Source organism: Scyliorhinus canicula, chromosome 20, assembly GCF_902713615.1.
Source record: "Scyliorhinus canicula chromosome 20, sScyCan1.1, whole genome shotgun sequence".
NCBI classification, from domain to species: domain Eukaryota; kingdom Metazoa; phylum Chordata; class Chondrichthyes; order Carcharhiniformes; family Scyliorhinidae; genus Scyliorhinus; species Scyliorhinus canicula.
The window spans coordinates 60,667,093-60,690,699 of NC_052165.1; the positions used below are offsets into that span (position 1 = coordinate 60,667,093).

A 23,607-nucleotide genomic window follows, 5' to 3' on the forward strand; every position below is an offset into this window, starting at 1 on the left:
CACTGTTCCCCGCTGCTGCGATTGGGATCCTGATTGGGCGGAGAATGGAGCATCACCCAAGTGCTGGATTCCGGACCCGTAGCTACCCACTGCCAGCCATTGTATGGTACCCACCCTACGCCAGCAAAGATGCAAATTCAGATTTAGCATGCGGTTAAAAGGCTGGAAGCCCAATTCCCCCCCCCCCCCCCCCCCCCCCCCCCCCCCCCAATCACTGTGATGCTCCAATCCAACAGTGAGAACTTCACTGGGCCGGCTTTGGGCAAGGTTGGGCAAGTGCAGCTCTGCCGTGGTGGAGTGCTAAAGGGGTCAAGAGGATCAGGGCACTGATAATATGCCCCTCTGATGCTGCCAAGCTTCAGAGGGATGCCCCCCAATGGTCCTGGGGATTGGGTGGGCTCAAGCTGTGGGTGAGGGGTTGACCCCCCTCCCTATGGACGACCCCCTTGATCCCCCTTCGGGGTCCACCATGCCAGGCATGGGTTTCACCGCCAAGGAGTAGGTGCCATTTTGTCAGGGCAGTGAACCATTGACAATGCCAAGGGGTAGGGCCTGAAGGGGGTAGAGAAAGGGGGTGGCTTAAGGGGGGCCTGATGAGGGGGCTGAATGGGGGGCTGGGGTGTGGTCAGGTCATGCCTGCATGTTGTGTGGGGGACTTGCTGTCCTGTAATGGGGGAGGATGCCCCTCTTTGAAGAGACGTTGGGGGTTACCTGCTTATCAGCAGTGGATCAAGATTTATATTATGGGGAGGAGGGAGGCCTGCCACTGGATGCTGGTATTGGGCCGCATGCTCAAAATGGCAGCCCGATATCGGGATTTGGATGGAATCCGGCATGGTCTCCACCATACATAAATTTACAAAAGACTGCCAATCACACTTGGGAATCACTCCTTGCGCCAGCGGAGACCAGTACCGGTTCTGAGCTGGTGGGAGCACTTAGACTCCGGTACCTTTATTACCTTCTCATTACCTTTGTTTTGGGTAAATCATTGTAATTATATAATATGACATGTGTAATTGTGAACTCAGAAAACTGTACTTGTATGATGGAAAAAGTTCTGTGGTTAGATATTTGTCATGTTAAATTTATGTAAAGTGGATGTAACATCAGTGTAAAAAAATCTACAGGGTTATGAAGATTTCTTTCTTTCTAAGGGGAAGGTGATAGAAAAGTAAAGGTAGTTTTAAGGGATTTATGTTTCTATTGTTCAACGTTGGAAAAAATGAATACTTTTAAGTGTATTGAACTTAATGTTTCTGTGCTTGGAAAGGTTAAACTTAAATTATCATGCTGGACAATCATGTTTGTATGTGTTTGGATTGGTTTCAATTCCAAAAGGTGGTTCTCTTGTGTTTAGAGAGGGCTGTGTCATGAAGAATAAATAACCAGCAGTGGTTACTTAGCAACTAGAGAAATGTTTAGTTTAGCTAATTTGATGACAGTTGGAGATAAGTATGAGATAAACAGTTCTCACAGCTCTGCTGGAAGCAGTTGGCCTTGCTAGAAAAAAAGCCATACTATGGAGGAGACCATGAACCTAAGTCCAGCTAATTAAAGGAACTCGAGAAATGAAGAGAAGTTTCCAAGAAGTCTGGCGTTAACGGAACAGTGGAAACTGGGAACCAGAACAGATTACTATTCAGTAAAGTCACAGAGAGTTGAAAAGGCATTGGATCATGAGAGGCCAGAAATATATCTGCAGTAGCGCTAATATTTCTGAGGAATTATTCCAGTTTGGGAGACATTATTTGAAATAAGTGTGGAAGTGTCGGAGTGTGGCGACTGGGGGATTTTCATAGTAACTTCAGTGCAGTGTTAATCATAGAATTTACAGTGCAGTAGGAGGCCATTCAGCCCATCGAGTCTGCACTAGCTCTTGGAAAGAGCACCCTACCCAAGGTCCACACCTCCACCCTATCCCCATAACCCAGTAACCCTACTCAACACTAAGGACAATTTAGCAAGGCTAATCCACCTAATCTGCACATCTTTGGACTGTGGGAAGAAACCGGAGCACCCGGAGGAAACCCACGCACACACGGGGAGAACGTGCAGACTCCGCACAGACAGTGACCCAAGCCGGGAATTGAACCAGGGACCCTGGAGCTGTGAAGCAATTGTGCTAACCACAATGCTACCATGCTGCCCACTTTCGTTTTACGAGGCAAGGAGAATGTAAGCCTACTTGTGACAATAATAAAGATTATTATTATTATTACTACATACGTGTGGCTGGACCTCGGAGTTTGTGCAAAAGCCTTTACGACAAAGGAACCCTGAAGGGAGAAGGGGTAAAAGCTGAAAGAGAAACTTTGATGGAAGCAATGGAAGAAAGTATAATTTAAAAGAAGATTTAACAGTGTGACTTTTGAAAGCAGATTTTGAAATCACTTGTGTGGAAGCCGGAGTTCAGTGATATAAGGTGGCTCATGGTATAAGAATCATCTGGGGAGTATTTTGAGGAGGACTCCACTGACATTTGCTTGGGTTCGGAAATGAGTGTTCGCTTAAAAGGGATTTTGTGTGTTAATGAGGCCTTTTCCGCTAACGATGCACTTCTAATCCGTGTTAACTTAAAATATGCGGGTATTTGCTGATATAAGGGGGATAATGGAGTATTGTACTATATAAAATTTTTTGCATGTTTAATAAATGTTTTTTTCTTGATGCAAAAACTAATTATCAGTCCTGTGACTCCGTTCCTCCACGTTTTATACAGAAAGGTAAAAATGATGGTCTTGTGAGCCAGAGTTCCATTTTGGGATCTTCCCATCCATTTATAATGCCAACAAGGATCGTAACACAGGGGGAGGCCAGTTAACGTGGCACAAACTGGGGACTGAACCATGGATCTTGCAGTACGGTGTAGCTCAGTTCCACCCAGGGCGGCAAGTTAAGAAAACATTTTCTGTCTTACAAAGGTTGTGCTTGCATAGAATCCTTTCCACAGACACTATTACTTAACTTAAAATTCAACAGAACGAACAAGTGGTTTGATGAGCATGACTAAGAGGAATAAACCATGGAAGAGAGGCAGGACTGAGGGACGCATCAGGTTTCACAGCTTGACTCAACACCAAAGATGGGTTTTAAAGCTCCCATGGTGTTGTTAAATTACATCTTTGTTCAAATATTGATTCATAAGACTGATTGGCCCCTTGGCAATTCTGTAACACAAAGAGCTGCAACAGGTGGGTGTTTTCTTCTCTGTGTCAGTCGTACAGACTATGCCCAAACATAATTACTTGATACTCTGGTTCGGGCAAAGCTTTGTGCCTCCAGATATGAAACAGATGTACTGTTTAAACACATATTTTTTTTAAAAGGTGTCATTTTAAGTACTGCTGACAGAAAATGAAAGTTACTGAATTTAGAATTTCACCGCTTTGTGGCTGAAAGTGAGTTGTTAAAAATATTAAATGAAGTCCTTTAAATTTAGAACATTTTCATAGCTTTAGGGAAAGGATTACAAGTTATTAGCTAAGCTGCTTCGGGCGATAGCGCTGAGCCAAAATCACAATATTACTTTAAAATTGATAAAATCGTGAAATCCTGTTTGGCTTTAATTCCATTTAAATGCAGTAGCACAGCTGCAACCTGGAGTAAGGGAAATTGTTTCATGCAGGGGAACATGGAGGCAATGAAGGGATGTAGTAACAGTTTAAAGCAGGCATTGTCAAACTCGGGGGCGCGACCTGCGGGTGGGTCATGGGCGGGTGTCGGAAGTGTCACGGAGCCGTCCGTGGCAGGGCTCCCAATTATGCAAATCCACGCACACCAGCCGCAGCAGCCAGCTTTAATAATGCCGGCTGCAAGCGGCCGTCAAAATGGCCAGGAACAGAGTTTTAAAATTTGGCCGCACTGCACATGCGCACTGATGATCGGGCACGTATGCGCAGTGCGGCAGCATCTTTGTTTATATGGTCTCAGTCTTTTTTTTTCAACTTCGGGGGGCCAAAGGGACCAAAGGGACAAAGGGAACATTGGGGCCAAAGGGAACCAAAACCATTTTCCTCATTTTTGTCAGCAACAAACAAGGTAAGAGAAAATGGTGGGTCGCGCAGGTCGGCCGGCATGGGCTGCAAAGGTCGACCGGCGTGGGTGGCGAAGGTCGACCGATGTGGGTCGCGAAGGCCAGCCGGGTTGGGTCCCGACGGTTGGCCGGTTGGTAAAAATGGGTCCCCGGAAATAAAATTTGAAAAACACGGATCTAAAGTACCGTAAGTCAGCATGTGTTTGAGACAATATGCACAATAATATGGTAATGAGACCATCCAGAATACTAACATGCAATAGAATGATAACATTACTAACACAGAGCTATTCAGTGATGCAATGACACTGTACAGTAAGCCCTGCTTGTTGATGCTCACGAAACATACCAGAAGCAGTGTCTCCCATACTGTTAGCCTAATCAATGATACCCAAGCTTTGACTTTATACAGCGGTGAACAAGGGGCAGAACGATAGCACAGTTGGTAGCACTGTTGCTTCACAGCGCCAGGGTCCCAGGTACCAATTCCAGGGTTGGGTTACTGTCTGTTCTGAGTCTGCACGTTCTCCCTGTGTCTGCGTGGGATTCCTCCGGGTGCTCCGGTTTCCTCCCACAGTCCAAAGACGTGCTGTTAGGTGAATTGGACATTCTTTAGGAAAGGCCAGAGTGAAATGCCTGCATTTTGCGCTGGAGTGGGGACTTAGCCCCATTACTGGAGAATCCGCTCCCTGTATGTGAGAGGAAGGTAGGTTCCTTTCCTCTTCAAATAGATGCAGAACATATAGTTTGTTGAAAGTACTTCTCCGCATAATCATTGCCTTTAGGAATAACCGACTATTAATAGCCCATTACAGTACTCAACCAACGAGGTGGTGTTAACTATTACACCAATTAAGCACTACACTGATTTTCAATAAGATCTTGACAAATTTTGCAGCTGAGTCTGAAATTGAATTGTGATGTACTTCCGAGGACACTGGGCACAGTGATATTCCCGAAAATGAAGTAAAGAGAAAAAATCAAACCCTTGTTTCCTTGGGCCACTGTCTCTACGGAGCCTGAACGTTCTCCCCGTGTCTGCTTGGATTTCCTCCGGGTGCTCCGGTTTCCTCTCACAAGTCCCGAAAGACATGCTGTTAGGTGTGTACATGAACAGGCGCCAGAATGTGGCGACTAGGGGCTTTTCACAGTAACTTCATTGCAGTGTTAATGTAAGCCTACTTGTGACAATAAAGATTATTATATCTGCGCATCTTTGGGCATCTTTGGAAATAAACAATAGAATCCACAGAGATTAATTTAGTGGAAGGTTTTGTGGGCTTGATAACATCATTACATCATAAATAGGATTGACCCATACCATGCTGTTGAGAATCTCATAAAACTTCAGCCAATCTCCGCCCGGCAATCTTCAGGCTAATTTTCTGTTAACCAAGTCAGAGTTCAATGCCCTTTGGAACCAAATGCTCATCTTTTTTCTCATACAACATCTGCGATAAAGAATTTCCCATCAATAATTCTAAACCAGATTAATTTGGGCTTTGGGACCCTCTTTTGAATTTACCCAACCTGACATTTGCATGAACTGAACCTGAAGTGCAAGAAAACCAGGATGAAATACAATGGGAAACAAGAACTGGTTTGTTAAAGAGCTGACCTTTACCCTGCACTCGGTAAAAAAACAGCATATCATCGTGAAAAAGCTTGCTGATTGACAAGTGACCATTCTCACCTCTAAACTAGTGCAGAAGAGCATGGCAGGAACAGCATTGGGATACCTAAACGAGATGTCAAGTTGGTGAAGATACAACATAGGTGTACCTGCATGTTAGACAGCAGAAACAGTACATGATAAATAGAGTGCAGCGATCCAACAAAAGAAAGGATCAGATCTAAGCTCCGCAGCCCTGCCATGCCCAGTCTTGAATGGCAGTAGATAATTAAAGAATTAACATGAGGAGGAAACTCCAAAAACATCCCCATCCTCAATTATGGGAGAGCCCAACACAACAGTACAAAAGACAAGTCTGAAATATTTACAACTAGTTTCAACCCGAGATGCGAGTGGATAATCTATCTTTATTACTTCCTGAGGTCTTCAGCATTACAGATGCTAATATTTACTCCATGTGATATCAGGAAATAGCTGACGGCACTAGAAACAACAATGGCTGTGGGCCCTGGCAACATGCAACTGTAGCATTGATGACCTGTGCTCCAGAACTAGCCGTACCCCCGAGACAAGCTGCTCCAGTACAGCTGCTATATTGTCATCTACCTGACAATGTGGAAAATTGCCCATACATGCCCTGTCCAAAACAGGCAGGATAAACTCAATCCACCCAATTATCGCCCCAAGTGGCTACTCTCAATCCTCAGCAAAGTGATGGAAGGTGTCATTGACAGTGTTATCAAGTGACATTTCCTCAGCAATAATATTCTTACTAATGTCAGTTTGGATTCTGCCACGGCTGCATGGTTCCCAACCTCATTAGATCCTTGGTCCAAACTTGGACAAAAGCTGAATCTGAATTCAGGAGATGAGGTGAGAGTGATTGCACAATTGAGATTGAGGCAAGTGTGGCCAAGGGGCCCAAGTACAATTGATAGTAGTGGGTATCAGGGGGAAGTGGGGGAATCTCTCCACTATTTGTAGTCATTCCTATCACGATGGAAGATGGTTGTGATGATTGGGGGTCAATCATCTCAGTAGATGGTAGGGTAGTGTCCTGGACTCAATCATCTTCAACTGCTTCAGCATGGACCTTCCCTCCATTATAAGATCAAAAAACGTGGATGTTTACTGATGATGACAATGTTCAGTCCCATTCCAACTCCTTAGATACTGAAGCAAGATCAGACAACATTCAGCTTTGGGCTGATAAGTGGCAAGTAACATTCAAGCAACACAAGTGAATGGGAATGATGAATTAAGTCACTGAACAATTAATTATTGATTTATCTTGGTTTCTCTCTGACTTTTATCAACATTCACCCTTAAATGTTCAATAATAAAAAGTAGCCTAACTCAGAGAATTTGTAACTTGGAAGGAATGTAAATACAATAACCACGTTCGGTGAATGGTAATTTCTATGATTCTAATCTCTTCCAATTGGAAACCATTTAGCCTACCCTCGGAGTCTGCTGATAGGAAAATGGTATGGCTGAGGTTGATAACTCGTCACATTTGGCTAAAATTGTGAATACCTATTCTGCCACCCAGACTGCCTGGATGCAAGGAAGAATAGATATGAAATAAATTGACCATTTTACCAAACCAGTGACTGCACACTACTGTCATTGTCTGACTTCCGTGAGTGGCTCCCATACTCCCACGTGAGTGACTTGTCATTGTGTCTGCGTACCAGGAGTGTGATACATGTGCTGGCAGGCACTTTTGCATCTGGAATTCAAATTGCTCCGTTGACGGCAAAACCACAAGAAGAAAATCTTGATCAATTTATGAATGTCTGCCGTACGCCAGAACTGAAGGCGTAAACCTAACTGCCAGCTACTTTCTTTTGTAGAGACCATACACTAATTATAGTCTACGTTTTTAAAAAATATATAATTTGTTTCTTTCTCACTGAGATGCAGGTGCAGAGAGCACAGTTCCACTGAAAGCAGTGTGGCGAATACAATATTGATGGCACCAGAAGATACTAGAACATTATATATACATAGGTTACTACACCCTGCCCCCCCCCCCCCCCCCCCCGCCCCCCCAAACACCGTTCCCCCCAATCTAGGCAAAGATTGGTGTCAGACTCCTCCCTCAGAAAGCGGGCTAGGTATATTTTACAGTGGAGCTTCATTTATAGTGAATCTATTAGTCCATGACATTGATAGTACAGTCTTATTAGCTGAGTCACCTTATCCTTCAACTGAGCGTCTGCCCAGTCCTAGAAGATTAAAATAGCCTAAATTGGTTCCCTTCTTTTGCCTGATTGGCTGACAGCAATACTGTTGTTGTTAAGGGTCTGCACATAGAGGAGCATAGCAACACCAGTGAGAATTATTAGTGTTATTAACAAATGTCTGCTCCCTGGTTAAGTTGCTGTAAGGAGTGGCAGAACTCAATTTATCCACAAACTAAAAATCTCAGAGGTTGTACAAAACTTTTCTCAGTCTGATGTGCCAAATTACCTAATAATGAGCAGAATTGAACCCCGGCTGGAGAGTCAGTGAGGAGTCTTGTGTTGCTTCCTTTGGGAAGACCGAAATGCAAGTTAGGCCTCAAGGACACCAATGGTAGAAATTCCACACCCTCTCAAATGCTGCTCGCCAACAGAGGCCACAACTCCTCATTACTGTGAACGCCATGGGGAGAGGTGGTAGCTGCCGTAATGCTCCCACCAGAGACCCAGAATTAGTGAGGGTGGGCTAGGGTTCACAGCGGGAAGTTGCTGGTTAGGAGATCAGCGGAGTTGGAAAAAAAGGGAATAAAAGAAGAAAAAAGAGGGTGATGGTGCAGTGACTCTCAGAGGGGCCCTCCCGATGTTGGGTATCTTTACCAGGCATTGAGTGCTTGACAACAAGGCTCTACCTCCCTCCTCCTCCACTACCACTCCACCCACCCGGGAACCAGCAAGGAAAGGCGACAGGGTTTTGCTTTCTGGGCTTCCCATGTGGTAACTGTCCAACCTGTTGCTGGCTGAATACTGCTGGATGAGGTCCTTAACGCAGTTTTAATTTCCTGATAATAGACCTCAATTGGTGGCTGGTTGGGAAAGTCATCCACAAACCTTCTCTCTCTGGACCTAATCAAGGCAGAGGTGGGGAGGCTACAAGTTCCCCGCCTCCCATTCCAATTAAATGCCCCCCCCCCACTCCCCACCATGCCTCCAAATTCACCTTGGGGAAGAACATTAAATTCTGCCCAGTGAATTTCAAGGTGTATTTTTTCGATAGAAGGAAATGGTGTTTATTCATCAGGAACAACTTAGTAGTCACTGGATAAAAACTGTTGCAGGGTCTGAAACTAAAACTCTTAATTACAGTGCAGCAACAGCGACAATTTTATCCTCATACCCAAAAAGGGCATCATCGAAATTGATGACAGTCTGTTCAACAGCATGTTTTTTTTTGTGTGCAAGTGTTTACACAGTAAAGAAGTTTATGTATCGCAGACTTTCATTTATATAAAGCTTTTCTGATCTCCAGGACATGGTAAAGCACTTTACGGACAGTTAATTAATTTTGAAGTCTGGTCACTGTTGTGATGTAAGAAACGTGACAGCTGGACACCACATAACAGAGATTACGACCAGATTATTTGTTGAAGTTGGCCGAAGGATAAATATTGGTCAAGGTTTCCCTGCTCTTCTTTCAAGTAGTGCTCTGGAATTTGTACGTCCGTTTGAGAGGGAGAACAGCAGATTGAACGACTGCACCTCTAACAATGCTGCCCTCCCTCAATATTGCAGTGAAGCATCAGCCTATGTTTTATGTTCAAATTCTAAACCCATGCCTTCTGATGAAGGGGCAAAAGTGCGAACAGTGAGCCACGGCTAACAGCAAGATTGGACTTTTGATACACTGCGACACTTAGTGACCTCAGCTCCTGATCTGAGCCATTCTCAAGAATGAGAAGGTTCTACATTAAGAGTGTGGTACTCCATGGATCCGCATGCAATTAACTATTCTCCGAAAAACAATTGTATGGGACTGATTGGTAACAGATCCCCAAACGATTTTTAATAATAATTTGAAATAACTAAATAGATTGGCTTTTCCCAATTCAGCTAATTCCCAATTTGCGATGTGCTGAGCAGCCGGTCCGTGCATGTAGCACTAATACAATTGGGTTAAAAAAATCAAAGGCTCAAGGTGGCCGTTCCTCCCCCTGCAACTACTGCCTGACCTGCTGAGAGTTTCCAATACTTCCTGTTTTTATGTCTTGAGGAAAATACTCTTGTTTTCGGTTTAAATGTGCAAATATGGTATTATCGATGGTACTTACAATGAAAGTTCTCTCTTTGTAGTGTCCCTTGACGATGCTCTGAACAGCAACAAGAGTAATAGTTGGCCATGTTGACAGATTCTGTTGAGGAGATAACTCTCTAGCCACAGTCACATGAAAGCAAATTGAAAAATGATCAGCTTTTGCCAGCAGTCCATCACCGTGGCAACAGTCGTCTTTCTGTTGCTAACAACAGCAGGTAGGAAACTTAATGCGATTCATGAACATGTGGTGATTTTATTTTTAAGGGAATGGAAGGACAGGTGAAGGTGGAGCAGGGAGGAGAGATCTTCAACATATATATATTATAATATGCACAGAATGTTAGAATTTCCACAACTACCCAAGGAAGGAGTCTGCACGTCCTCCCCCTGTGTGCGTGGGTTTCCTCCGGGTGCTCCGGTTTCCTCCCACAGTCCAAAGATGTGCGGGTTAGGTGGATTGGCCATGCTAAATTGCCCGTAGTGTCCTAATAAAAGTAAGGTTAAGGGGGGGGGGGTTGTTGGGTTATGGGTATAGGGTGGATACGTGGGTTTGAGTAGGGTGATCATGGCTCGGCACAACATTGAGGGCCGAAGGGCCTGTTCTGTGCTGTACTGTTCTATGTTCTATGTTCTAAGGGTTAATCAAATTTTTTAATGATTGGGAATAAAAGGAGTGGAGAGGGACAATAATATTTAAATACTAACTTTGTTTGAGAACTGCAGCATTTTTAGGATGTATTTATAAAAATAATGTGGAGATGCCGGCATTGGACTGGGGTAGGCACAGTAAGAAGTCTTACAACCCCAGGCTAAAGTCCATCAGGTTTGTTTCGAATCACTAGCTTTCGGAGCACTGCTCCTTCATCAGGTGAATTTACCTGAGGAAGGAACTGCGCCCTGAAAGTTAATGATTCGAATCAAACCTGTTGGACTTTAATCTGGTGTTGTAAGACTTTATAAAAATCGGCATTACCAGGTTAATGTTAAAGATAGTGGAAAAGTGCCTCAGCTTAGAAAGCCTTACACCACAAAGTGGATAATTAGGGGCTGGTTTAGCACAGTGGGCTAAACAGCTGGCTTGCAATGCAGAACAAGGCAGCAGCGAAGGTTCAATTCCCGTACCGGCCTCCCCGAACAGGCGCCGGAATGTGGCGACTAGGGGATTTTCACAGTAACTTCATTGAAGCCTACTTGTAACAATAAGCGATTATTACTATTATAATTCCATGGGTTTTATTTCATTCATTCATGGGTTGGCCAACATTTATTACCCAGCCCTGAGGACATTTAAAAGTCAACCACACTACTGTGGGTCTGAAGTCACATGTAGACAAGACCAGGTAAGGATGGCAGATTTCCTACCCGTAACGGCAATCATCAATGGTTTCATGGCCATCAATAGACCTTTTAATTCCACATTTTTTTTAAATTCAAATTCCACCAGCTTCCATGGTGAGATTCAAACCTGGGTACCCAGAGAATTACCCTGGGTCTCTGGAATACTAGGCCAGTAACAATAACACTGCATCCCTAAGGGTGCAGCACAAGCTAATGCCTGCATTCGGGGAGAGGTGGCAGACAGTCCATTGCAGCACAGTGAGGAAGGGTCTGTCACTAAGGACATGAGGCCCAGATTGAGGAGGTGCAGAGGAGAACGGATGCCATATGCAAGCAGAGAGGGAAAGACCTCTTCCTTGCCCAACATGCAGTTGGGTTTCTTTAATGAGTGCTAGCAAGCATTTTAAATAGAAGTCAAGCCTTAAGCAAGCCTACAGGAGGCCATTCTTACTGCAGGTTGCAACTCCTTAAATAAGATTGTGTCTAAACATAAGCTAAATTGGCATTTGAAGTTCAGGTCCCCATCTTGGACACCTTGGAGGATTGCTCGCACCTGAAAGCGCAGCTGAAAATCGCCTCCCTCATGCCTTTTATTTCAACAATGGATCATCTCATCAAACAACAGTAAGGAATATTGCTCAAATTATTTAGTTTTCATGGAGCCATCGCCATGAAAAAGTAAGTACATTTGATCTGAGGAAGTATGTTTAAATCACTGTAGTACCTTGAGGAGGAACTTGGGACCCGAGACAATTATGCAGGAACGAACAGGTGTTGCAACTATTAGTTCCTGTGGAAAATGGCAAGGAAGGACAGCTGGTGGCTGGGATGATTGATGGAAGAAAGAAGAAGCATATCATTAAGGAAACAGTCTCTGGAACATGGAGGTGGTCTGATTATGTTGTGGATGCTGGAGATGACAGAAAGTGAAGGGATAAATATGTAGGTTACTGGGTGAGTAGGTGAGGACAAGTAGACCCTGTCATTTTGATGCAAAGGAAGGTTTCATGCCAAAGGATTCCTTGACCAATTTCCCACAAAGAGATCTTAGAGAAAGCATTATTTTAAAGGTCATGTTTAAAAATACTCATGTTCGTTTTTTAAGGTTCTCAAATGATAGATAGCAAGATGCTAATAAACTAGCTTTCACATTATCTCCTCAGAGGCCGCACATAATAAGAAATTCATTAGATTGCTCCAGTAATTGGGAAACAAATAGTTTCATAGGAAACTGTCATGGAAAGACAGCTGCAGGTTGATCAATTGTTTGAATAATCACCACAAACTCTGAAAAGAATTTAGCATCACCTAAGCCCGCACCTAATTCTATCGAGTCTTTTGCTTTCTTTAAACAGTAACCTCAGCACAGTTCCGTGTTTGTGAGCCTTACGCCGATGTCAAAGGACGATACCACTTTGGTTTCCACTGTCCACGCCTGTCGGACAGCAAAAGCTACATGTTGTGTTGTCACCATAACAGCACGACCTTTAAGTACTGCTGCAATGAGACAGAATTTCAGGCAGTCATGCAGATGAATGTGACGGGGCAAACAGAGGGATACATGCACAAGTAAGTACTGAGGTTCCTGTGTCCAGCCAGTTTCATACGGTCTTGATTAATATAATGCTTGAATTGTTAGTGATAAGAATTCTATGTTTTTTACATGCTGGAGGTGGAATATGAAAAAGTAGGTTGTGGGAAATCCAACAGGACAATCACAAAGCACCGTTTAAATAGGGTTTGGAAAGGAGTGAAGGACAGTATTGAAAAGTGAAGGCTTATCAACACTCCTTCCCCAAACGCAATACAAACTTGGGTTTCAGTTTTGTTTCATCCTTAAAAAAACATTCTGGAGATTTGGTCCCTTGTCTGTGTTGATTGCACTTTGGAAACAGGGAGGGTACATTGTGCCAGGGAAAGTCAGTAGAAAATTAGACAGCTTTCCCATCCACATCGTCAGGTCCAGGTCAGCACTATTGTGGTAAAAGCCCCACTCTTGAATAGTACACCTGCTCTCACTGTCTAATCTCCCAGACAACGAATAAGTAGTTGGGTAACTGCTGCCAGTGTTTGTGGAACCACATCCCAGTATATGCCGCAGTGTTTCGGAGAGAACGCTTCATAGATTCATAAATTCATAGAATTTACAGTACAGAAGGAGGCCATTCAGCCCATCGAGTCTACACCGGCCCCTGAAAAAGCATCCCACCCAAGCCCACACCTCTACCCCATCCCCGCAACCCAGCAACCCTGCCCAAACTTTAGACACTACAGAGCAATTTAGCGTGACCAATTCACTGAACCCACGCATCTTAAGATTGTGGGAGGAAACCCACGCAGACCAAAGATATAGGGGCTGGTTTGGCACAGCGGGCTAAACAGCTGGCTTGTAATGCAGAACAAGACGAGCGGCACGGGTTCAATTCCCATACCAGCCTCCCCAAACAGGCGCCGGAATGTGGCGACTAGGGGCTTTTCACAGTAACTTCATTGAAGCCTACTTGTGACAATAAGCGATTATTATTAGATGTGAAGCAATAGTGCTAACCACTGTGCGGCCAAGCCGCCCAACATTGGACCCTAATTTGACAAATTAGGAAATAATCCCACTTTACTGAGTTGGTGAGTGCACATAAAAACAATTGAATTAACCTCCTTTACACACCCAAGTGGACTGAGCAAGGGGAACATTTGTCATGATATCAAGATTTATTTTCAATTTATTTCCAATTTAATTAATTTCTTCAAATAATTTTTTCCAAAGTTTAACAACCTAAACATATTCATTTCTGCTGCAACCCCAGCTCCTGAAAGGCCATTCCACTGATAATATCCAGCATTGAATCTAAGTTATTGTTCTCTGTTCTGTTTATTCGATCCGTAACTTAGTTTGAATGAGAATATTGTGCCAAACAAATGAAAGGTACTCTTCAGGATTTCAGATTGGATTTAGGTTTGTATTTAGATTAGATCTAAATTTAAAGTGTACCATTAAGTATGTACACCAAATTGTTACTTACATTTTCCAGACAAGTGATGCTACGTGTCCTGAAGGTGAATCTGCTCACTGGCTGTTGGTAACTGAGAGTCTGTCAGCAGTGGACAATTCTAGTCTTTGACAGGCTTCTGTCTCAGTGAACTAATGCTCTGCACATTGGTGGTCAACTCTGTGTTAACCATTGCCTGATGTGACTTTGGAGCCCCAATCCGGCATGGTAGCCTCTGCCTATGTTGCAGATGGAAACAGCGGACTGAGTAGATGCATTATGGGCCGGTCACTGTTTTCTCTGTGCCCCCTTCTCAGCCAGCTGAGCTTTTCATTTCTCTCTGCCTATTCCAATGCCCTTCTGAACACAGTTTCCAGAGTGGTTACAGCCACCATCAGCTGTGTGCCAGCTGTCCGTGTCAAGGTTCGCCAACTTTATTTTTTGCTTCTAGTGGCAGTATGGACGCGAACAGGTCATGACCCAGAGGCCAGTTCACCGTCCAGAAGGCTTTTGGGTATGCTGCCATCAACTATTGGGTGAACGTGGCCGACAGCGTGCAGACCTCTGGACTGTTTTAGCCCTCTTATAATGATTCCACTGAAAAGCAATTCTCAGCAATCGCAAAAGACAAAGGGAAGTCAAGTTGATCAAGCCATCAAGAGAATCCTCCTGTTTCAGGCGAATAGCCTTTGAACACGTCTGTGAGGAATGCACAAGACTGAAGTAAATCCTGGCAAATTTAACACGCAAGCATGTAATGAAACTGATAAATGTTAGTAATGCACTATTGCATGTTTCCGAGATCTACTAACAAAATACAAATTTAATAAATATCACGTGTATCCTCGTAAATAAAGTTATACTAATTTGGAACTTTAAGTGGTGTTTAAGGAGATCAATAGGTGATAGCAATGGGATTTCTTTCCCTAAAAACAGCAGTTTTTACATTTAAAATTCCTTCTCCCTATCTTACTGCTTGCTTCTTTAAGGGTTATTTTAGGTACCAGGGCAGTGCAACTTAGCTCAGGGCTATGAGATTCAGTGACTGGGGTAAATGTTCAGGGTGGAACTGACAGAAACTGAGTTAGCCTTTTCACCACAAAGAGCAGAACATTGTCAATTACAACTTCTGCCAAATGCAGGACTGAAGAGATGCAATGCTTCACTTCAAAGAAACACTTTGCAAAGGCTTTGGCTGAAAAGTGATATCATGAGCTTGCCTGATTCACCCGCTTGATGTGCTGACCAAGGAGATGATAGCACAGAACTGTTTCTCAAGATATTTATGCCTGAAAGGTAGAGCAGGTATTCAGGTTAATTTGGAGTTCATCTGAACTTTCTCACATTTCCCCTTCCCATTGCCAGCAAAACTAGTCTTCTGCAAAAATGATCACAAAGATCTCAGAGAGATTCCCATGCAAAACAATGAGAGGAACTGTGAATGTATTCCACCAAATCATAGTGAACTATAAGTCTTACTACAAGGAAAAATAGCAAATCACTTTGAAGTGGCTCTAACTAGCAGAAGGACAAGGACATATGGAGATTACACTGTGTGCTGGTATGATCTGAAACGGTGGTGGAAGGCAACAGATTCACAAATAACTTTCAAAAAGGAATTGAAAAGGTGAAATGTACAGGTCTTTCAAAGAGCTAGCTCACGCAAAATGGGCCAAATGGAATATTCCCGTTCTACATGATTCAAAGCACCACAGAATTTACAGTGCAGAAGGAGGCCATTCAGCCCATCGAGTCTGCACCGACCCTTGGAAAGAGCATCCTACTTAAGCCACTCGATCCCCATAACCCCACCTAATCTTTTTGGACGCTAAGGGGCAATTTAGCATGGCTAACCCATCTAACCTGCATGGGCGGGATTCTCCCGTACCCGGCGGGGCGGGGGGTCCCGGCGGGATGGAGTGGCGTGAACCACTCCGGGTCGGGCCGCCCCGAAGGTGCGGAATCCTCCGCACCTTTAGTTGCTAGGCCCGCCCCGGAGTGGTTGGCGCCCTGGAGTGGTTGGCGCCCCGCCGGCTGGTGTGGAAGGCCTTTGACGCCACGCCAGTCGGGGCCAAAGGGACTCCGCCAGCCGGGGCGGGTCCGCACATGCGCAGGAGCGTCAACGGCTACTGATGTCATCCCTGCGCATGTGCAGGGAGGTGGGGTAACTTACGCGTCGGTCATCGCGGAGGCTGACATGTTCGGCACGTAGGAAAAGAGCGCCCCCACGGCACAGGCCCGCCCATGGATTGGTGGGCTTTGATCGCAGGCCAGGCCACCGTGGCGGCATCTCCCGGGGCCAGATTGCCTGGTAAGGGACCTAGTTCAATTTACGCCGGCAGGACTGGCATAGAACCAGCGGGACTTTGGCCCACCGTGGGCTGGAGAATCACTGGGGGGGGAGGGGGGGGCGCGCCGACCGGCGCGGCGCGATTCCCGCCCCCGCCGAATCTTCGGTGCGATTCTCCGTCCCGGCGGGGGTCGGAGAATCCTGCCCCATATCTTTGGACTGTGTGAGGAAACCGGAGCATCCAGAGGAAACCCACACAGACAAGGGGAGAAAGTGCAAACTCCACACAGACAATCACCTGAGGCCAGAACTGAACCTGGATCCCTGGAGCTGTGATGCATTAGTGCTAACCACTGTGCCATCATGTCTTCCCATGACTTCTATGAAGTCACAGTACTTTACACATGCTACAAACATCTACCTACGTAGGTTCCAGAAATTTGCAATAAGTTGTAAAATGTGAAGTGAGTAGTGTGTAAATTATGATTATTAATTTGTTTGATGTCAATACTTTTATAATTTTGAAACCCCCAGAAAAATGACATAATTCCCTCTAATTCGCCATCTTATGACTTATGAATGCATAAACTGATGATATTTTGGAGCATTCAGTTGTTTTCTCTGACAAAATCATTTTTGAAAAATCAACAACCTCACGAACAACTTATCTCTCGATAGAGCCTTCCCTCTACCTCCAAGACATGCAAAGTGACATCTAAATGGACCATATTAATGGATGAAAAGGACAAGGGAAAGGATGGACACTATGTCAAGGGAAAAGGAAGAAATATAGAGGCTAAATGGGGAACTGAAAGAATCACTAAACAAAATCAGGGAGGGAGACGGCAAAGCAGAGGGCAATGGACAGAAAGTTCCAGAAGAGTAAAGTGGTGTGGTTGACCTGCAGTCAGTGAAGTTAAGGGAATATATGAAGAGGAGGAGATGTGCCAGTTATAGAAAAACAATCATTTTTTTTCCATCAGTGTGAAATCACTGTATAGGTTGGCAATGCACTGCTAATGAAATATATTTAGGTTGTGTGATGTTGATCTTACAATAAATGCCTTGGATTGTTGGTGAAAATAGTGGATGAATGCTGAACACTTGAAAGCAGTACTGCTTGGAAATGAGGTAAAGATAATACAGGATTTTAAGATACAAGCACACGTATGAAGCTGTTAGTGGGGAGGGCGGGGGGGGGGGGGGGAGAGGGGGGTTGTTCTAGGTTTTCTTTAGGGGGTTGTTGTAGTTGTTGATAGGAGTTTATCTTTTTGGTCTTTGATACATGTCTTACTTTTATTTTGATTTGTATAAAATGTTAAAAGTTCAATAAAAATATTTTTAAAAAAAGAATTAGGAGCAGGAGTAGGCCACTTGACCCCTTGACCCTGCTCTACCATTCAATAAGATCATGGCTGATCTGATTGCAATTTCAACCCCACATTCCTGCCTCTGGCCAATAACCTTTCACCTCCCCCCTTGTTAATCGACGTGGGAGCAGTGGCGTTTTACGCCCAAAGAAACAGCAAAAACCTCCACCAATCCTCCATCTGGTGAGGGGCTAGCAGGCACGCAGCATAGAGCCCCTGTTTCTAGCTGCGGATACGGACAGACAATTGCCGGGTCCGTGGCCTGCAACATGGCGGCAGCCACGCGCGGAGCCGGCCTGCCAAATGGTGCTCCCCTTTGAACAGGCTCTCCACCCCTGGACCACCCCCCACCAGTGCCCCCAGCCCCACCAGAGCCACCCCTGCCCGCGGATCGGCACCGCCCTCGACTGTGGCGGGGTTGGATTCAGTCTGCAGCCGCCACGCTGGGTTCGTGAAAAGAAAATGCATGAGTGACCCACGCCATCGGGAACTCGGCCCATTGGGGGGGCGGAGCATCGGGGGAGGGCCACAGGTGACATCCTGAGGCCATCCATACGGTGCGCGGCGTGCAGTGTACTCTGCGTGTACACCATTTTTGAAGGGGTGGAGCATCGCAAAAGTGGCGCTGCCCCCGATTTCGGCACCAACGGGGATTCTCTGCTGATTTCGGAGTCGGAGACCGGAGAACCCCACTCATTGTTCTTTGTGTCATGTAATATTATGAACTTTCAGTCAATGCTTTTAAACAATGGACACAAACGGCTGTAAAGATGGTTACCACAAATCTTGTGACTTTTACAATTGAATTACAGACAACATCAAGTTTCCCAAATACCTTCTTAAATGTGGACATAGGTGAAAGCACTTCACAGCCATCTTTGGAGTTCACAAATCTCACTGTTTAAGGATGGGACGGGCAGCACGGTGGCACAGTGGTTAGCATTGCTGCCTCGCGGTGCCAAGGCCTAACATTCGATCTCGGGCCACTCTCTGTGTGGAGTATCCACATTCTCCCCGTGTCTGCATGGGTCTCACCCCCACAACCCAAAAGATGTGCAGGGTAGGTGGATTGGCTGCACAAAATTGCCCCTTAATTGGAAAAATTTTATAAAAGTGTACGGATGGCACAACACTGAGTTTCTGGACTGCTTGCCTCCATGTTTCATACTGGACAAAAGGGAAGACTGAAACTTCCCATTGTATCAGGATGGCCTCACCCATCCAAACTAGATTGGGTAGGCCTCAGAAGTGTCACCGACCAGCCATGAGACCAAATTTGGTTTTCAGGGACTGCACCCTTATTACCCCAGAACCCAGCAGACCTCTCAGAACCATGAGTCACCAGCCAGCATGAAAACCAGACACTGAAACTAACTACAAGTTAGCAAGCAAATAAAGTACTCATCCTCTTACAGTTTCAATCATCACGTAGGAACCAATGTCCAAGATATTCTACTACACAGAATCTCACAGCCTGCTATGAACCCTTTGCTTTACAAGACCTTCAGTTCAACTTTAAGGGTGCAGTATAAAGGCTGGGCCCCACCGGAATCGGGGTGGGACATGGCTGAAAGGTCTCAGGAGAGGCCTCTCCCGGGATTCCCGACGGTCATTAAGCCTCGTGATATCGAACCAGATCTCGTAAGACGTTGCGATCTGGATCCGGCCCACAATGGCCCGGACACGGTCTGGCAGAGTTAAGGGAGTTTAGGAACCCAATTAACTCTACTGACGCCGGAACGAACAGCCACCCAGCATCTACCGGCCTCACTGAGGAGACCCCAGCCAGGTGGCGTTTAACACTGGTCCCCACAAATGAGGACCAGGTGGAATGGCAATTGGGGGGTGAGGGGTGGTCTCTCAAGTGATTGCAGGCCTCCTGGTGGCCGACCTCTGGCCAGGGTCGCACCCTGGCACAGCTGGTGCCACTCAGGGACCTTTACACTGCCAGCTTGGCAGCCTTAAATGCCACCCTGGCACCATGGCAGTGCCACCCCAGTGCCATGTTGGCATTGCCAGTGTGCTCTGGTGGCTCTGCCAGGCTGGCAAGGGCACTGCCAGGCTGGCATGTTGCTCTTTCCGGGATTCAGGCCTGGGAGTGCTCTGCCCGTGTAAGGTGGGATGCGGGGGAATGGGGGGGGCTACGACTCCCTTATAAGTGAGTTTTGGTGTTGGAGGGATCTGGGGGTCGCATCGGGGGTGCGAGATAGAATGGCGGGCAGCACGGTGGTGCAGTGGGTTTGCCCTGCTGCCTCACGGCGCTGAGGTCAGGTTCGATCCCGGCTCTGGGTTACTGTCCGTGTGGAGTTTGCACATTCTCCCCGTGTTTGCGTGTGTTTAGCCCCCAAAACCCAAAGATGTGCAGGCTAGGTGAATTGACTGAGCTAAATTGCCCCTTAATTGGAAAAAATGAATTGGGTATTCTAAATCTTTTTAAAAAGAGATAGAATAGCATCCATCTCTTCCTGTACTGAGGAGTTACTCAGTGCAGGAAATTACGCTAAATGCAGTCTCGGGGGAATGTTCCCCGCCAGGGACCAAAATAACAATAGAGTGCAGTAGATATTGTCGGGAACGATCCCACTAATCCCACCCAGAATAGATTCTGGTTTTCTTTGGTTAGAATACACCCTTAATCATCTAATCCATTCAAGAGATCACAGGCCTGCTACGTGGCAGACCTGAAATCATGAAACAGAAGATGAATTAACTGTAATCTGTAAAAGTTGATAATCTACATCTGTAAAAAATCTTTGTGTGTGTGTGTGTGTATGCTTGAGACCAAGTGTGTGATATTGTGTTAATTTAGGTAAATGCATGAGAATAAATAACCTTCTTTACTTTAAACTCTCAATAGCTTGCTACTGCATTATCTAATTAGAATACACACTCCAATGGTAAGAAAAAACACACTTCTAGGGGCAGCACGGTGGCGCAGTGGGTTAGCCCTGCTGTCTCATGGCACCGAGGTCCAAGGTTCACTCGCGCCTCTGGGTCACTGTCCGTGTGGAGTTTGCACATTCTCCCCGTATTCGCGAGGGTTTCGACCCCACACCCAAAGATGTACAGGATAGGTGGATTGGCCACCCTAGATTGCCTCTTAATTGGAGAAAATTAATTGGGCATTCCAAATTTTTAAAAAATTTAAAAAAACACTTCTTTCCATACAAAACATACCAATTACAGGCAGTAGAGAGCATGATCCTGTCCGTAGAGCGACTTGCTTGCCGAGTTCTGTAATTGATCAATCAGGCTCTCATGTCTTGTCAAACAAACAATTTTTATTCCAGTTTCCCTCAAGGAAATCCATTGTTGTTTTATCACTTACAAAAAAAGCTGCCTCGAAGTGGCAAGTTATCCTTCAAACAAATTAGGAGTTTATCATGTCAATACACAGTGATTAAAGTGGTAGACACTTCTTAGGACTTGACAATGTAGTGGGTTAGATTAATACCCTTTCTGCAACCTGGATTCATTAAGCTAAACAATTTTAACCCCATCCATCCAGATAAAACACAACAGGCAGGTTGTCCAAAATTGTCTAAATGCCTTAAAGGGTTGGGAGCTGACAGGTTGTATTTTAACTTGCTCCGCCAAGCTGGTGGCAAGGATATCTGCCCAATGGGATTCTTTATTGTAAATGCACTGTGTAAATTTCCAATGATGTAATCGGAATTTGACAGTAATTTTGTCCCAGGAAACGCAAATAGAAAATGACAACCCAGGCTAGTTCAACACAGGACAGTATCGCCATCTGGGATGGCCACTTCCAAATAGGTACAGAGAAACTCGCAAAGCTCAGAGTCTGAAATGCATATTTGCAAGCAGGAAGTCCAGACGGTATTGAAACTCCGTCCAATTAGCATTTTAATGGGGCCGATTAGCATTTGATGGCCCATCTTCACCAAAACAAAGGACTGGTACTCAAGCAACTGGGACAGTCCCAGACATTTTGGCACCACTCCCTGTTCAAGGGAAACGCAAACAACGGGGTCAATGACTGCTTGGGACACGCCCAGCCATCCAGATCCCCGCCCACTTATTGGCTAAGGAATCAAACAGAGTGATCAGGGATCACCCAATTAGTAAGGCCCAAATCGATGGACCGCCCAAAAGAGCGCGAAAACCCCCCGAGTATAAGAAGAAGAGTTTGCCATATCTTCGCTCTCTCTTGGCCCTGGTACCCCAGTCACGGCCAGAAGCCAGTGCAAGTTCAACTCCCACTACTAGACGGATGAGCCCAGCTGAGCAGCAGTTCCTCCTTCGAACCCGATAGATCCAGAAGCGAACAGCGGCCACTATTTTCTGACCTAAGCCGGGTGCCCGAAGTTAAGTACAGGTTGTCTTAATCGATAGGTGTAGTTAACTAGTAGTGTTTATATTGCATGACTAATTGTGTGTAAATAAAGTACCCTTGACCTTGAACTAACTAACTGGTGTTTGGCTCTTTGATCGATAGATGGTTGTAACTTGTGGTGGTATCATTCGATACCTGGTGACACTAAGCATTAAGACATAGATAACACAGAAAGAAGGGCAAACTCACTGATTGCCACAATTGGAACAGAGCCACAGAAAGTACAAAGTAAAAGAAACTCGCAACACTAGATCAGGACCAGAACATACACGAAAAGGTAAGTTTTGTTTTTCATTTCTTTGTGGGACCAGGAGTAGGAATGGTCCTCGAGGAACCACAAAACAATCCTAGGCCTCCCCTTCAGTAATCCAACCTCCCAATCCTGGGTTACCACCCCTTGCCCCACCTACTGCCTGGCAGTGAGTCCCACTCACTCACTTCAGTTCAGCCCAGAATAGAAGAGCAAGTGCCCAGTGGTGGTGGCAGCAGGTAAAATGCACTACGCCTCTAACATTTTAGCAGTGCTGACCTTTGAACAGATGCTGATCCCGCCATACTGCCCCCACCACCACCATAAATTAGCTCCCAGTTAGAATTGGGGCTAATGTGAAAGGAGCAACATTGTCTTGTCCTGAATGACTATGATTCTACATGAAATGAGTTCCGGAATTCTGAACTACACGTCTTGCTGTAGGCCCTCAGAGCAAAGATCTGTAACTTTACACAAATTGGGCAACTCACTCAGTGAGACATAGCAGACAGCTATTGTTGGAATTGGAAATGTTCTATGGGACGGATAGAGCTTCATTAAGACTTGAGATAATGCACATTGTTAGATCTTGGAATGGAGGTCATTGCTTTGCATTTAATCTGCATTGCATCCAACCTGGAAGTGCTCGATGTTGACATTGGATATGAAACCTAAAACGTTTTTTCAGTATTGACATTTCCCACCTTTGAGTGCAGAAAATTCACTGTGCAGGACGTGGGAGGAGAGAAGAATGAGGCAGATAGCAAATCATCAAATGAAGATAGGGTGCCTCTTATCTTTTGTAATTCTTTGTAGGACAAGCGCATTGAAATTAATAATGGTCATGAATCTAAGTGACCTTGATTCCAAACTGAAACATACCCCAAAGACTTAATGAGCCATAATTTGCAGTACGAGGAATCTAATGACATCGACCATTAGTTAGATATGTTCCTGCTCATTTAATGATGATATTTCATGCTGCCAGTTGCTTCACAACTCGCAGTGAGGGAAAATAGGCATTTGGGATCCGAACAAACAGGGAAAGCAACTAGCTATCCCCTTTTGCAA

At 45.2% G+C, this 23,607-nt stretch overlaps 1 protein-coding gene across 5 annotated transcripts in view; it reads left to right on the forward strand.

Annotated features, from left to right (window-relative positions):
* LOC119955070 (protein shisa-like-1) overlaps positions 1 to 23,607 on the forward strand; it is a 226,297-nt gene that overhangs the window by 171,216 nt on the left and 31,474 nt on the right. For all 5 annotated transcript variants that reach the window (XM_038780916.1, XM_038780920.1, XM_038780919.1 and 2 more), the window contains exons 2-3: positions 9,983 to 10,159; positions 12,638 to 12,851. In XM_038780916.1, the coding sequence (XP_038636844.1) occupies positions 10,093 to 10,159; positions 12,638 to 12,851 (281 nt within the window). In that variant the 5' untranslated portion in view covers positions 9,983 to 10,092. The remainder of the gene's footprint in view (positions 1 to 9,982; positions 10,160 to 12,637; positions 12,852 to 23,607) is intronic.